We start from the raw sequence: 14,505 nt of genomic DNA, 5'->3' as shown, positions 1-14,505 counted from the left end.
ATTGCTGATGTGTAAAAATCCAATACGGCGGATCTGATGCAGTTTGTCGGGTTATAGGATTGTCGTAATCGGTGTCTAGTTATCAGGTGACTCGGTGTGTCGTGGTATCCATGGCAATCGGTGAGGATGGGGCGGACAGTGATGTCAACGTCAGAGAAGCTGCAGAGTAGAGGACTAGATATGTTGAGGCTGTAGGAATGTATCAGGCATGTATGACCTATTCGAAGTCGGGATAGGACTCGTTGGTGGTGGCTGGATTCGATATCTTCCCATGAAGCGGTGTTGTACTTGATGGGGCATAGATTGTTGGTGGGGTCTAGAGTGTGCTAGGTGGTGTTCCAGTGTAGGGATCCTTTTAATTTAATTTAATTTAATAATAGGGTAATTTCCTTTTAATTCGTTAAAGTATTAAAGCACATCGAAAATTTCTTAATTTTTTACCGTTAATTTTTAAAATTAAGGATTTGATGAAATTCAATTCTGTAGAACAATGCGAGTATGCCAGTAGAACAGCTGGCCACTCTACATTTTACATTATTTGCTCTCATTTCAAGCATGCGCATTTCTACGGTTAACTGTTGAACTTTCAATTAAATCCAAATCAACGTAGTATATGTGCAACTGTAATTCACAGTTCACACAAAAAAATATAATTTCATATGCAACGAATTAACTTGTGCGGTTACATAGCCGATATAACCGATTATTTACTTGAACCAAACGAACCCTGCAAATGCGATAGACGCTGTCAAAATAATTGACAACACGCGCATTTGAACGGACTGTCATTAATTCCGACAAGGTTTGTACATGTCGAACTGCAATTGAAGCAACAAAATGTGTAATGTATGTCCGTAAAAAATCTCGTCGCAGTTAAAATATAATAAAATAACTTTCTTAATCATTTTTACAAATAAAAACCCGTAATAATATATGCATCGCATCAAGGAAAAGAAAAAAGGAATTGCTTGTCCATCAGCTGTCATCGGTTTGACAGCCAAGGTGGCCATCACATCAGCGATGGGCGTATATGTGCTATCTCTTTCGTTTTGTCTGGGTGGATTTTGTTGCTCGGTGGCTCCCTGCCGAGCAGAAAACGAAAGAAAGAGAGAGTGCGCAAGATATGAGCAAAAAAAAAAACTAATGATATTTATCAACGCTATTACTCACTCACAAATCCGTGCCTGAAGCTGACTAAGCGTAAAGGAAACACCTTAGTCTGTAAATGTTTTCGTGTAAATCGTGCGCCTAGAGCCCTACGGTTTTTGTAACAAATCGTCACCCGTCCGCGTGTCCCGGTAGCAGGTTAGCAGGCCAGAATCCGCACAATCCATCCCGGGAAACACAAACACAATGGATAGCAGAGGGCGGCACGTTATTGTTTGCGACAACGGAACGGGCGTAAGTGTCCCTATGGCGCCACCACCTGCTTGCCTGTCCAGTTTGTTATCAGAACTAGTGCTGCATCGGGGCGTTTTTTTTTCGGCTGGGCGGATCCCATCGCTTTGTCCCGCATTAACGATTTTCACTCACACACCTTTAAATTTTTCAGTTCGTGAAATGTGGTTACGCCGGCAGCAATTTTCCGGCTCATATCTTCCCGTCGATGGTCGGCAGGCCCATCATCCGGGCGGTGAACAAAATCGGAGACATCGAGGTGAAGGTAATTATTGCCATGTTTGTGTGCGTGCGTAAACGTCCGGTATATGCGTATGTGCACACGGGGAGTTGGAAGAGGGAGGGGGGGGGGGGGGGGTAATGCAGCCACCTGATTGTTTCCCTCTTTAGGAGGGTCAACTGCCCTTACGGTGGTTCCTGCGACCACTCGCACCTCGCAAGGTTGGCATTCTTTTCGGTGTGAAATGGCTTTCGATTGCAAATATTGACCGCAGTTCGGCCAACGGCCGCATCCTTTGTGGGCGTAGTATACGTTTGGGGGTGATTGTTTAATTATTAACTTTTATTTCAATGACCACCAATGTGTATGTTTTGCACTTTTATTTTTTGATAACATTTCATATAATACCAATGCGGCCAGGGCGTCGTTCAGGAAATTAAGAAAAAATAATAATATAATGCAGCTATCAGATTGAACTGAACTTCTCACACAGCTTTTACCAGTTAGACAACCAATAGCCTCATCTTTTTGAAATTTTCATGCAAATATAACGAGCCGATCATAAGTTATTAGCTTTCTTATCCGGGAAAATGCAAACTCCCATACATAATATAATGTACGACCTACCCGGGGGTTGGCGGTTATAGAAGTAAGCGTTTATTTTTGGTCATTGAAACGAAGGTTAACATTTTCTATTCTAATCCTTTTTGCAGGATTTACACGTTGATGTAAGTCATGTTGATGTGTAGCGTAATAAGTTGGTCACGCTCCTCGGACAAACATATGCCTGGAACCGAGCAGTCAGTATGGTTTGTTCCGTGTGGCGGATGTTTTTTTGTTATAATTTTTGTTGTTTTTCTTTTTGTCAATGTTTCTTTAATTGTTTTACCAATGTTTACGTTTGTAAAAGCCCGTTTGTATTTCTATTACTAACACACACACACACACACACTCTCCCACGATGTTCCTCTCTTAGCACTTCTTTTAGCAATATCGCTCAATGGCATACAATTTAACTCTTTTTAACTAAACGTTTTTAAATTTTGGTTCATCATCTCACCTTTTTTTGCAACTAACACACATCATCTCAATTTTGTTTGTGCTGGTGCGTATGAAATTGAAGACAAAACATGCGTTTTAGCTTTTGATTTCATCTATGATGGCTCTTATTAAATGATCAATGATGGCTTAATTTCCCGATTGAGTTTCCATTTGGTTCAGAGAGACGGTTGAAAGAAAATCGATGTAAGCTTGTTTTCAAACGGAAAGTGAAAAATATTCATCACCTTAGACAAACATTTCCGTCAGTTTGATTATTACGGAAATTTTTACTACGCGTAGAAAATCGAAAAAATAGTATAGTACAAAACAAATTACTGCAAACGGGTTGCTTTTTAATAAATATTTAATTTTCAAATTTAAGGAAAAATCCTGGTGTGATAAAAGATGAAAGATATGATGGAAACCAGAGCATTATTTTATAGGCGATCCAATTTCCAATTCCAAACGATTAGGGACCAATTTGGCACTGCAAAGGCACTAAATGGTCCGCCACATTGGAACGAGGATTCGACTACCAGTGCGCGGTGTAGCTTCCATCTTAAACCCATAAGAGAGCCTTAAACAAATGATGTCTTTGTTATCACCGTATGGCAGGATCTGGATTGACTTGTAGATGATGGTCGCCGAAATTTCTATCTCCGAGTCACTAGGATGGCTCTCTCTAGCGCTAGGTTGAAAAGTAGACAGGCTAACCCATCCTTTTGGCACGAACCGTTGGTGGTACGAAAGGGTCGCGGGATTTTTCCATCCACCATCACCTTGGCATGTGACGTTGCTCATTGTTATTCGTACTAGTCTGGTAAGTTTGGCTGGGATTTCAAATGAGCTCATTCAACATCTGCTTAGAAATGCAGAAATATGCCGTAAACCCTTGGTTCCGGAGTTCCCAGGGATTGGTTATACTGATTGTTATGCATTGAAATAATGTAATTTGATCAAATCTCATTTGAGCTGAAGACTACGCGATCACAAATTTGAATGTTTGTACTAATATGTTACTTTACCGGTGTGCAGCTCATATGCCGAAATGAAACGTATAAAACATTCGTCGATTGAAACAAGCAACCATAATACAAATTTGGTCTCCCTTTGATTTGTAACTTTTTGTTTGCATTTAAAAATATTTATCTATTTTTTAAATAATTTTGTTTTTTTTTTTTTTAAGAATTCGATCGAATGTTTAACCTGAACTTCCAGCATCAGAAGAATTATCTGTCGTGTGTGTACAAGATGATCAATCCTCAGTTTCACTTCTATGAGACACATAATATGTACGATCCGATAGCCGAATGGAAACGATACCACTACAAGCATAACGAATTAAGTTTCACTTCAAAGATTCATTTTTGTGGATGGGTGCAGCAAGTGCATCACACAGAAAAGAAGCGAACGGATGTGCTCGTATTACCGAGACACATCCGGAGCCCCTTAACGCCTAGCGTTCTTTTTTGCCTATTCATGCACAGCGGCGACCGCCAGCACAGTACTGATTCATTCCATATCGTTCACGAATGCGACTGTACCATTGTACAATGTTCCTTTCACCCCTAATATTGTGGTCGCCAAAAACGCATCCGGACATTAAAAGTACAATCTCAGCTAACCATTCGGAACCATACTCAAGCTCGCCATAACGCCATCCTGCCGAGTCAAGAGTAAGCTAGGGTTTAATTTGTGACACATGTTTGGCCTTTTTGTTCTATTCTTAAACCTGCAACTACTAACCTCGTTGCTCGAATGGTTAGCTGAGATGTATTTCACTTTCAAATCGTTTTTGTTTTTCTTCAATCTTTAGCTCATTACTAAATACAACATTACTCACTCTTTCTGTCTCTCACCACCGCATACTAATCCGTTTGCTCTTGCGAAAATTAAACATAACAAACGAACAAACCTCATCACGTTAACACTGCAAAAACAAAATCAAATATCATCTCAAAAATACACACAATATTCCTCTCCAAAAATTACTTTGAAAAAGGAGGTCGAAGCTACCAGCACGTTACCAGTAAGTATTGTGACGTTTTTGCCTCATTCCTCGAATCTAGTGCAAACAAAAAGCAAACATAAAAAATAATACGCTCAAACAAATCATTATTGTCATTTTAACATATTTTTTTCCACTAATTTTTAACCACTTCTGCATCATTCCGATTAACCTCTGGATGCTGTCCATATTCGATTTTTAACTAGTGAGATGATAGTTTGCAAGCGTTAATCGAACGTGTTTTTGTTATTTGGTTTACCTTTTCGATTTTTGTTTTTTCGTTGGATAGAAAATTGTTTCCCTGGCCTTTGTTCCGAGGTATCTCAGCCGTCGATAGCTCCTGAACGATCGCTGTGTTTATCCATCGTGATAATTTGAGTATGACAAATGTTGGCGATCGAATTCGCGTAACAAGTTTTTATTGCTTAGCTATCGACGACTAAAATACCCAGGGATTATGTTGGTAGTGTTGTGTCAATGAGAGTGCGCGATTTTTTTTTTCATGGAGATGAGCTAGCTCAAAGGTGCTTTGATTTGGCTCACTCTTTCTAAAAATATTTTGACTTTTCTTGCTAGGTAGTTTGTCGGTCACTAGATAGGATCTACACGTGTAGTTATTGTTGGATTCCAGGATGATTAGATAGAGATTTGTCCCTAAAAACCCGATTGATTGTTGCTGAGCTCCATTGGGAAGCGTCTATCAGAAAGAAATGTTTCCCAGGCGCCATCAAGTCACTTATTTCCAAGTGATAGTTAGTTGAACGACATCGTCTCAGACGCGGACAGTTAGTTTTGGATGTCTTGTTCAGCATGCTCTTCGTCGTTTGGATGGATGCTCTAAAACCTCATGAATGCAAGTCTTATAACGATAAAGTCTAGGATTTTCTCGTCAGAAGTGATTAGAATTTTGTTCCGATCCTTCAAAGGAACGAGCGAACATAGGTTCAAATAAACTCACAAAGTAGGTCCGGGACATTCCCCCGTAGTAGGGACTGACTATCCAACTACGTGGTATGAGCAAGTCTTGCAAGCCAGTTGATGACCGGCGTGACCTAGTATGTCGTTAAGCCAAGAAGAAGTACTGCATTGAGAAGAAGAATGTATTTCTCACTGGAGCAAAAATCCAATTCTAATAACAAAATTTATTCCAATTAAATAATGTCTAAAATGCTCTACGGCTGGTCGCCACAGCCCGCATTTCTAATTCATAACCATGATTATTTGTGTTGAAGATAATTTTGTGCCGAATCTATTATGTTCGTTCCGTTCCTTCAATCGAACGATCGAACCATGGTTCAGATAAAATCACAAAGTAGAGTTTATTTGCACCTACATTTTCCGTCAATGATAATGTTAAAACATGCACTTTCTCTTCTTAGCTTAACGACCTTCTAGGTCGTTCTAGGTCACTTTTTCTTGACCGCCATGCATTAATTTTCCTAGGAATGAATGAATTCTTGATCCACAATATTGTAGGGTAGACGAGAGCACTACACTGACAACTCTTGCACGGACAGATACTGTGACGGTTTTATTTTATTTATTTTTTGTTGAAGTAGGCTCAAATAACCAACCAGGTTCGTTCCTTTCCTTTCTGAAATTAACTAATTCCGTTCCATTTCGAAAAAAAAAGAAACTTTCTCCTCACTACTTGTCAGTTTCTGCCAGAAATCAGAGGATGAGGCAAAATTCGAAACACTCATCAGGACTAGCCTTCTTGGTACCACGCATTAATTGTGGTACCTTCGTCTGTATGGCATCACCTCACATGAGCTTGAGATCGTGAGCCAGCTCATTCTAAGTTTACCTTGCACTCACAAGCGCTAACTTCGAGAGGAGTAGAGCTACTCGTGCTAGCTCAGTAGCGCTGGACACAGCACTACATGCTTGTGTGTGTTGAATTTTGAGGAAAAATATGTTATGATTTGTTTATAATCCAGTTGTGTTTCCGCTCGCAAGTTCCGTTAGCTGTCCCTCTCCTTCTAAAATAGCCGCTAAAATAAATTTGTTTCTTTAATTTTTAGTCTTCACTCTCTAAAATATGTGTGCGTGTGTTATTGTTCTGTTTATTCCTTTGCCTAATAGTTGTACTACAGTACCTGTTTTGCTATACTTATCGGAATGTACCTATCTGTCTGGCTGTCGTTAGGACGTGCTGCCAGATGGTACTCTAAACCGTACCGATTGCTGCAAGACCACTTTGCTTACATTTGTTTATTTTCGCTTTCTTTCATCTCTCAACAAAACAACGACACAAAAAAAGGACTTGATGGTGGGCGATGAGGCGTCCCAATTACGGTCCCTGCTGGAGGTGTCCTACCCGATGGAGAACGGTGTGGTGCGCAACTGGGAAGACATGTGCCACGTCTGGGACTACACGTTCGGCCCGAAAAAGATGAACATCGAGCCGTCCAACACGAAAATTTTGCTTACCGAGCCACCAATGAACCCGACCAAAAATCGCGAAAAGATGATCGAGGTTATGTTCGAAAAGTATGGCTTCGATTCGGCGTACATTGCGATCCAGGCGGTGCTGACGCTGTACGCGCAGGGGCTGATCAGTGGGGTGGTCATTGATTCGGGCGACGGTGTAACGCACATCTGTCCGGTGTATGAGGAGTTCGCTTTGCCGCACCTTACGCGCCGGCTAGACATTGCGGGACGGGACATTACCCGCTACCTGATCAAGTTGCTGTTGCTGCGTGGGTACGCGTTTAACCATTCGGCCGACTTTGAGACGGTGCGCATGATGAAGGAGAAGCTGTGCTACATTGGGTACGACATTGAGATGGAGCAACGGCTTGCGCTGGAAACGACGGTGCTGGTTGAATCGTACACGGTAAGCACGCTCGTGCATATGGCTATCGCACCAATACTAGCGAGATGTGCACAAGAGTAAGAGTACGTGAGTGAGTTAAATCCGTCATGCGAAACTATGGATTCAAATCAGCTAAAAGATTTTTTTTCCACTTTTTTTTCCAAGAGATCCACTTTTCAATTATTATAATTCACCCATTTCTAATTATTTTCACTTGGGCCGACTAATAACTCACTCTCTTACTTTTTTCGGTTAATACTCATACACTCATTAATCCACTTTGTATACCAGGAAAGACCTTGGAGGGTGCATACGGTCCGAGGAGAGGTTTTAACCTCAGCGTGCGCTTATATTGTTAGCGATTTTTTCGCCGCGAAAGTAGCACAGTTCACGCACTTTTTTTTTTAATTCATATATGACGGTTAGCTTGCAGACCGAATATTGCAGAATATTGTTGAAACTGTTGTAATGCCGCCGTTACGAGTGTTTACATGTTGGTAGTCGTTACAAAAAATATTATTTGTAGCTTATCCGATGCAAACAACGACAGAGTGAAAAGAGGACTTTTTTATATATATTTTAATAAATTTGAATGTAAATAATCCACATAAATGTAAGAACTACTCGAAAAGCATTAACAGGATTAGAGTTTAGGATTTATAGGCGGGAAAATCGTGCCAAATAGTAATCCTTGAATTGGTGGTAGATGTTACTGAAGTTTTTCGTTGTAAATTGCACTTCTCACCCACTTGCGCTGTACGCACCGAACCAAACATTTGGGAGTTGATGGCAGGTGGTGGTGAAAAAATAATCAAGCCTACTTTGATGGTATGGTGTAACGACAAACCAACACACTCGTTTGTTACAGCCGTGTCGCTACGCAAAAGTCAATGCACACCCTTACAAGAAAGTAGCTTTCGAGTACTTTTTGAGCAAAATTAATCCACAAATGAATGCTTTGTCAAGGGGGTAAAATAGCTTTTTCAATTAATGGCCAACGGCATCAAATTATTGGATGGCGATTTTGCTATTTTAACATGGGAGCTCAAAAACTTGCCACTGTTGAGTTGCAAAATTCCCCTAACTAAATGCAATGTTTGACAACACGGCTTAGAGCCGTCATACTAAATTAAATAAATAAATAAATGCAATGTTTCACAACATGATTGCAAAGTTCCAAAAGAAGCCTGCAATAATTCATACTAATCATATGAAAAATTCTACAAAGTGATCTTAAAGTTTCATTATACGGATCGACACCCTGCAATACTTCGTACACAGATTGAGTGAGTGAGTGAGTAAGTGTAAAGCGAAAAGAGTGAGTCATTAATCGGTACAGAGTGTGAGTGAGTATAAATCGAAAAAAAAAGTTATTGTAGTGCATTACTTTTTTATCAATCTTTAAAGAGTAAGTAAATGATTTAAATCTCTCTACCCATTCTTTCTTTTGTGATTAAAATCAATAAAAAGAGGTAGTTTACTCATCTCTGCAACACACTGCTCGTCTAACGCATATCAACATCGAGGGTTTTTTTTTTCTCTGTGACAGCTTCCTGACGGGCGTATGATAAAAGTGGGTGGCGAACGGTTCGAAGCACCGGAAGCACTCTTCCAGCCGCATCTGATCAACGTGGAGGGGCAAGGTATTGCGGAGCTGGTTTTCTCCACCATTCAGGCGGCCGACATCGATATGCGCTCGGAGCTGTACAAGCATATCGTGCTGTCCGGTGGGTCCACCATGTATCCGGGGCTACCGTCTCGGCTCGAGCGCGAAATCAAGCAACTGTATCTGGAACGTGTGCTCAAGAATGACATCGACAAGTTGTCCAAGTTTAAGATACGCATCGAAGATCCGCCCCGGCGAAAGGATATGGTTTTTATCGGTAAGTAGCAGTAGCAGGTCATAATGATACATAATGAACGGTTATTTTAAAATGTCTCCCTGCTTCTCGCCTGTCAGGTGGTGCCGTGCTAGCGGAAGTAACGAAGGACCGGGACGCATTTTGGATGTCCAAAGCGGAATACCAAGAACAGGGGCTAAACGTGCTGAAAAAGCTAAGCACCAGAACGAGTAACTAGAGCGCCCTCTATAGAGCATCCGGCAACTGGCGAATGTTTGACCAAAGCTCAAATGTTCACATTGCTGTACACCCCAGAGGTTAGGTATTCCAAGTTAGTTTAATCGTTTACTGCCGGCTGCTGCCGTTCTAGCGGCGTTCCAGCGTATCAGGTTTTTTTTCGAAGGGTTACGCTGAGTGAGGAAATATTTTGCATACCGTTTTGTAACGTTTTTTTTTTATTTTGTGTAAAATTGTGTTGTGTTTTTCCTTTGTTTTTTGCCCTTACCACCCCATCATACAGCAACGCTGCAGTAGAATTTGCTGCAGTACGTGAAATTGTGAATTCCATCTAGGTTAATGGTATGGTATGCGCGCCAGCCACACCAGCATACACAGGTGCGCTAGGTATATATTTTTTTAAATGAATTTATTACATTTTTATAGCATTTTGTCTGTTCTTTGTTCATACATATTGCATACAATCTTATTTTCTTTCTCGAGCGAAAGGAGTAGGAGAAAATAGTCAGGCCACGTTAACATGTAAAATGCATGTGTGTATGTGTATATTCATTTTTTTTATTCAAACAAAAATTAATTGTTTCCTCAAAACGGTGTGTAATTTTGAAAGCGATTTGTATTGTTATAATTTTTATTTTTTGGATGCGCCAAAATTTTAATTTGCTGGAGAAGTTTCATTCCTGCAGAAAGGTGTTTAGTTTTTGTTCGTGGTCCTATGCCAACTTATTGGTAGGAAAATAGAGAAAAACAAAAAAAAAGAAATATAACCAAAAGCAGCAACACTTGCAATAGGTTCGTTCATGAGAAATGAAACCAAAATCGACAGTATCAAAATGAGCGAACCAAACCCATAACAGATACTAGTTTATGGATAGAGCAAACGAAACAAAACAAAAGGTAAAAATATTAAAAGCAAAACAATAGGTAAGACCTCTATATAAAGTAAGGTGCAATTACTACAACCCTGCCAAATGGAAATTTTAGCTAAAACAGGCAGAGCAAAAATGGAAACCGGTGTATAGAACAGTGTTGAGTAAAACAGAGAGCGCTGCTGGCAATGCAAAACAGATGCTAAAAAAAACAATCATAAATTCAAACGCACCGGAAAGCCTACGAGGAGTATAGTTTGCGACATCCAAAAAAACAAACAAAAAATCGAAAAACGTATTATTGAGTATAGAGAATAAAACGAGTTACAAGTGAAACGAGTAATGTAAGCGCAGATTGAACGCGCTGATCAACGATAACGAGAAAAAAAAAATAACAAAATAACGGAAGGAAGCCGGAATTTACTGGGCTGCCGTACGGGTACGGTGAGGAGATGTGTTCTGGTGTGGGGGAAATGTCTATTGGCGCGAGCCCCGCGCACACGCCCTCTAGTGACGGCAGGCATGCGGCACATCCTCCGGGTTTTCGCAGGTGAGCGACTCCTCGTTGAACACCTTACCCTCGCCGCACGTAATCAGACGCGGATGTCCGTCGACGCAGGTAATCAACCGGTGGCAGTCACCGGGCACCGGATAGCGCGGGTACGGCCAGAACCGTGCCGCCACCGTACCGGACGGTACCGACTGTGGGCACTTGAATCCGACGACCGCTTCTGGATTGCACGAGTCGAGCAGCTGGTCGGGCCAGTTGCAACCGTGGATGCGATGATCGTACACCAGGCCCGGTTCGCACAGCTCCTGATGGACCTCGCCGTACGCACACTTATGATAGCTGGTGGAACATTCTGCCGCGTCCGGGTACACGCCGAACAGATACTCGCAGCCGGGTGTTGAGAGTGGTGTCTGGTCGGTGGCAAACTTCCGGCTACCGCAGTCGACGGCCCAGTTGTAGTTGCAGTGATTGTGGACGGCACCCTTACCATCGAACAGCAGACCGTTTTCGCACGTTTCGAGCGTCAGCGTACCGTTGGTGCAGAGGAAGAACTGGTCGCAGTGGTCCGGGTGCAGGTATGCCTGCTCACCGTACGGTTCCGGGCAGCTGGGCGCTGCAGCCGCTGACGCTACGCCGATGAAGCAAATGAGAAGACGAAAAGGTTAGTTGAAATCTTCGTTCTCCGGTAGTTGCACGTTCTTCTGCTGTGTCTTTATATCGCTCGACTAACAATCGGTTCTTGGGGAGGCTTAGTAGCCAAGTTGGGTAATGGTGTGTCGGTCTTATACACAACAGGTATTGGAAACTAATTCCGCGCTAACTGTTTTCTACTGGAATTAAATTTTATGTAAGGTATATCTATAGAAACCCGATTATCCCGAGAGCTCTTTTATGTGTTTGTAGTTTGATATAACCAAAAGTGGAAGAAAAAGACAGTCATAAAAAGGCAACAACAAAAATCGCCAACACCTTCAAGACCTGTTCAAGCCTGTCTTATCTCGGGATATATGCGACAAGTTCCGAAGGTGAAAGGCCTTGGTTATGCCTGTTTGTCACTTAGCAACCGAGATACGCTTCTCTGTGATAGTAAATCCACCTCAAGTAAAAGGATTCGAATTTTTGACTACCTCACACGGAACACACCTTTTCCAAGTACGTTCCGAGCAGCAGAAATATAAAAAAAAAAATCCTCCAATTTTGTGTCCTTTCACGACTGTGCGAAATTGCTCCAAATCAGCAAAGAGGAGGTGGTCCAAGATTAATAGCTTCAAAAGCCGAATAAACTGGTTTCGTTTCGTTCGGAAACGAGATTGTTACCAGCAAGTAACAAGCAAGTGTAGCGCTACAGTTAAGAAAGATAATTATTTCAATCTTCTCTTTTTTTTGTTCTCTTTCTATCTTACTTCCCTTATTAGCTACTAGCTAAGAAAGGTTTTTTTTCGATGTGCTTTCAAGGACTTTTCGACTGTTTTTGGAAGTCGTAAAGGTACTTTCTAGCCTTTTTATGTTTTTTTAAATATTTTTTGGATATTTTTTTGGATCTGGTGAAAGGAGCTGAGATCGTCTAGGGGGGTAGGGAAAATATGGGAGCTGAGCTGTTCCTGGAAATTGCTTCCTGGTACACTGTTGCTAGGCTGTCCATTTCGTAACCTTGTCCATGTGGCTCTTTTATGTTTTTGTATACGTGCGTGTGTGTGTTTTTTTGCATCACCCAAAACAAGCTTTTGGCGCGCACACACACACACTCACAAAACCGGGAACGCGTGGGTGCAACAAAAAAGAGACCGAAAACGAGGAAACAGTTCGCCAACCGTTACGCCATCCGGTAAGCCGGTCTGCCGGAGGGGCCATTCGGCCACTTAATTGCACATGACGAGATCTTCGATCAACACACACACACACAAACACATACAAACAGAAAAACACACAGCTCTACCGAAAATCGAAAGTCAATCAATCCGAAGCACTTTGAAAAAGGTGAAATCTAAGCAACACGAACAACGGTTGATTTAAAAAGAAAAAAAAACGCTTCTAATGAATGACGTCTTGCTGAACCGGGCGGTGGGTGGTAACCACCACCACCAACAAACCTCAAACGGTCAACGATCGTGTGGCATCGGGGTTTGTTTTTTTTTTTTTTTTTGCAATTTCTGCACTGCTCTGGTGGTACAACAAAAACACACATTCAAAACCAAGCGACACATTGTATGACCGTCCCAACCCTTGTCACGGTAACGAATGCACACGTGGGGTTAGGAAAAAAAGGGAAAGTGGCGGGCAGGGGGTCAGGTTTCCCCGATTGCACAATTTTAATTGTAAAGCAATCATGCTAAAGTAACATGAGAGACCAATCCTCCGTCTCCCAACCCCTAACCCGCCAAACCTAACAGCGAGAAATAATCACATCATGTGTGTGTAGTAGTAGTACTAGCAGCAGTAGCCCTAAAATGGACCGCCAAAGGGACCGGTTACTAAAACGAACGGAAACTGTTCGAGGTCGGGTCGTCCCCTCGGTGTGTCGAAGCGAAAGTGCCGCACAAACAACAACAACACCAACAAACGGTGCGACCTATCAAACGATCGTTCGAAAGACGAAAGACTCAAACGACACCGTAAGCGATGAACCCACGATTTAATTTTTTTTTTTTGTTAATTTATGTGTTTAACATTTTTGATTTTTTTTTTTTTGTTTGCACACAAAATTACTGCAATAGGATGGGACACACTGTAATAGTATTTGCTTTGCTGGTAATACTTACCGTGCGCAACCAGCGCTAGGCCGACAATTGCTCCAAGTAGTGTACCGAACTGCTTCATGCTGCGGCTGGGGGTGATGTGTGGCTGACTGGTTCTAACACTGCACCGATCGGGACGTCGATCGGCAGTTGATTGGAGCTGGCGAGGAGCAATCCGCGAAGAAGGAAGCGAGAAAAGAGCAACAACAACAACCGGCCGTTTGATTGAGGAAGTGACCGATCTTTCGAAGCGCAGACTAAACGGCGCAAGCACAGTCCGCTCACTGCCATGCGCGTGTAGGTGAATGGTTCAACGGGAAGAAAATACAGGGGAAAGAAAAAGGGAGAAACAGGTGTCAGAAAAAAAAACCATTTACGCACTTTTGCAGAAAACAAACCGATTCTGTGAACACAAAACAAGCTAATGGGCTAATATTGGGGGTCCCCGGTGCCCAAAGGGGTCCAAGTTTTGTGACCAGATCAGTACCCGAAAAAATCGTACCGGTGTGGCTCGAATCCGCTTAACGAATGGTTAACGGTCGGTGCGCAGTATCGCGATCAAGCTGCTGGCCCAACCGATCGAGCCCCCGTTTTTTTTTTCGACGCCATCGCGCTCGTTGGCTACCCCAACACGGGTAGCACTGGCGGGTGCTACCAGCAGCAGCACCACTGCCCCTCTCCCGCCCCCTCCCACTTCTCCCCTGCCTCCTCCCTACTCCGCTGGCTACGTACGCAAACGAGAGAGGGCCAAACAGCCAACAACAGCCAACAACAAAAACAAAAAAAAGGAATGAAACAAGCTCAAAGCTCGGAGCAAACGCAATCCG

General features: G+C 42.3%; 4 protein-coding genes across 5 annotated transcripts in view; 1 reads left to right on the top strand and 3 right to left on the bottom strand.

The window, feature by feature from the left end:
- Positions 1–14,505, bottom strand: part of LOC126563172 (early endosome antigen 1-like) — a 169,515-nt gene that overhangs the window by 66,067 nt on the left and 88,943 nt on the right. The gene's annotated exons all lie outside the window — the stretch shown is intronic.
- LOC126561974 (dynein axonemal intermediate chain 3-like) overlaps positions 1–14,505 on the bottom strand; it is a 216,142-nt gene that overhangs the window by 179,240 nt on the left and 22,397 nt on the right. The gene's annotated exons all lie outside the window — the stretch shown is intronic.
- On the top strand, positions 1,341–9,564 carry LOC126558287 (actin-related protein 2). 2 transcript variants are annotated; one of them, XM_050214282.1, is made up of 6 exons: positions 1,341–1,401; positions 1,553–1,663; positions 2,332–2,346; positions 6,931–7,506; positions 9,035–9,368; positions 9,446–9,564. In XM_050214282.1, the coding sequence occupies exons 1-6, from the start codon at positions 1,354–1,356 to the stop codon at positions 9,562–9,564; spliced, it is 1,203 nt and encodes a 400-aa protein (XP_050070239.1). In that variant the 5' UTR covers positions 1,341–1,353. The 2 variants fall into 2 exon arrangements, with proteins under 2 accessions (XP_050070239.1, XP_050070247.1); XM_050214290.1 differs by lacking the exon at positions 2,332–2,346.
- Positions 10,940–13,760, bottom strand: LOC126560180 (protein obstructor-E). The gene is made up of 2 exons (XM_050216296.1): positions 13,703–13,760; positions 10,940–11,571 (listed from the first exon to the last, which is right to left on the bottom strand). The coding sequence occupies exons 1-2, from the start codon at positions 13,758–13,760 to the stop codon at positions 10,940–10,942; spliced, it is 690 nt and encodes a 229-aa protein (XP_050072253.1).

The sequence above is a fragment of the Anopheles maculipalpis genome, chromosome X (assembly GCF_943734695.1).
Source record: "Anopheles maculipalpis chromosome X, idAnoMacuDA_375_x, whole genome shotgun sequence".
Lineage (NCBI taxonomy): Eukaryota > Metazoa > Arthropoda > Insecta > Diptera > Culicidae > Anopheles > Anopheles maculipalpis.
This window is presented reverse-complemented; position numbering and strand designations above follow the sequence as displayed.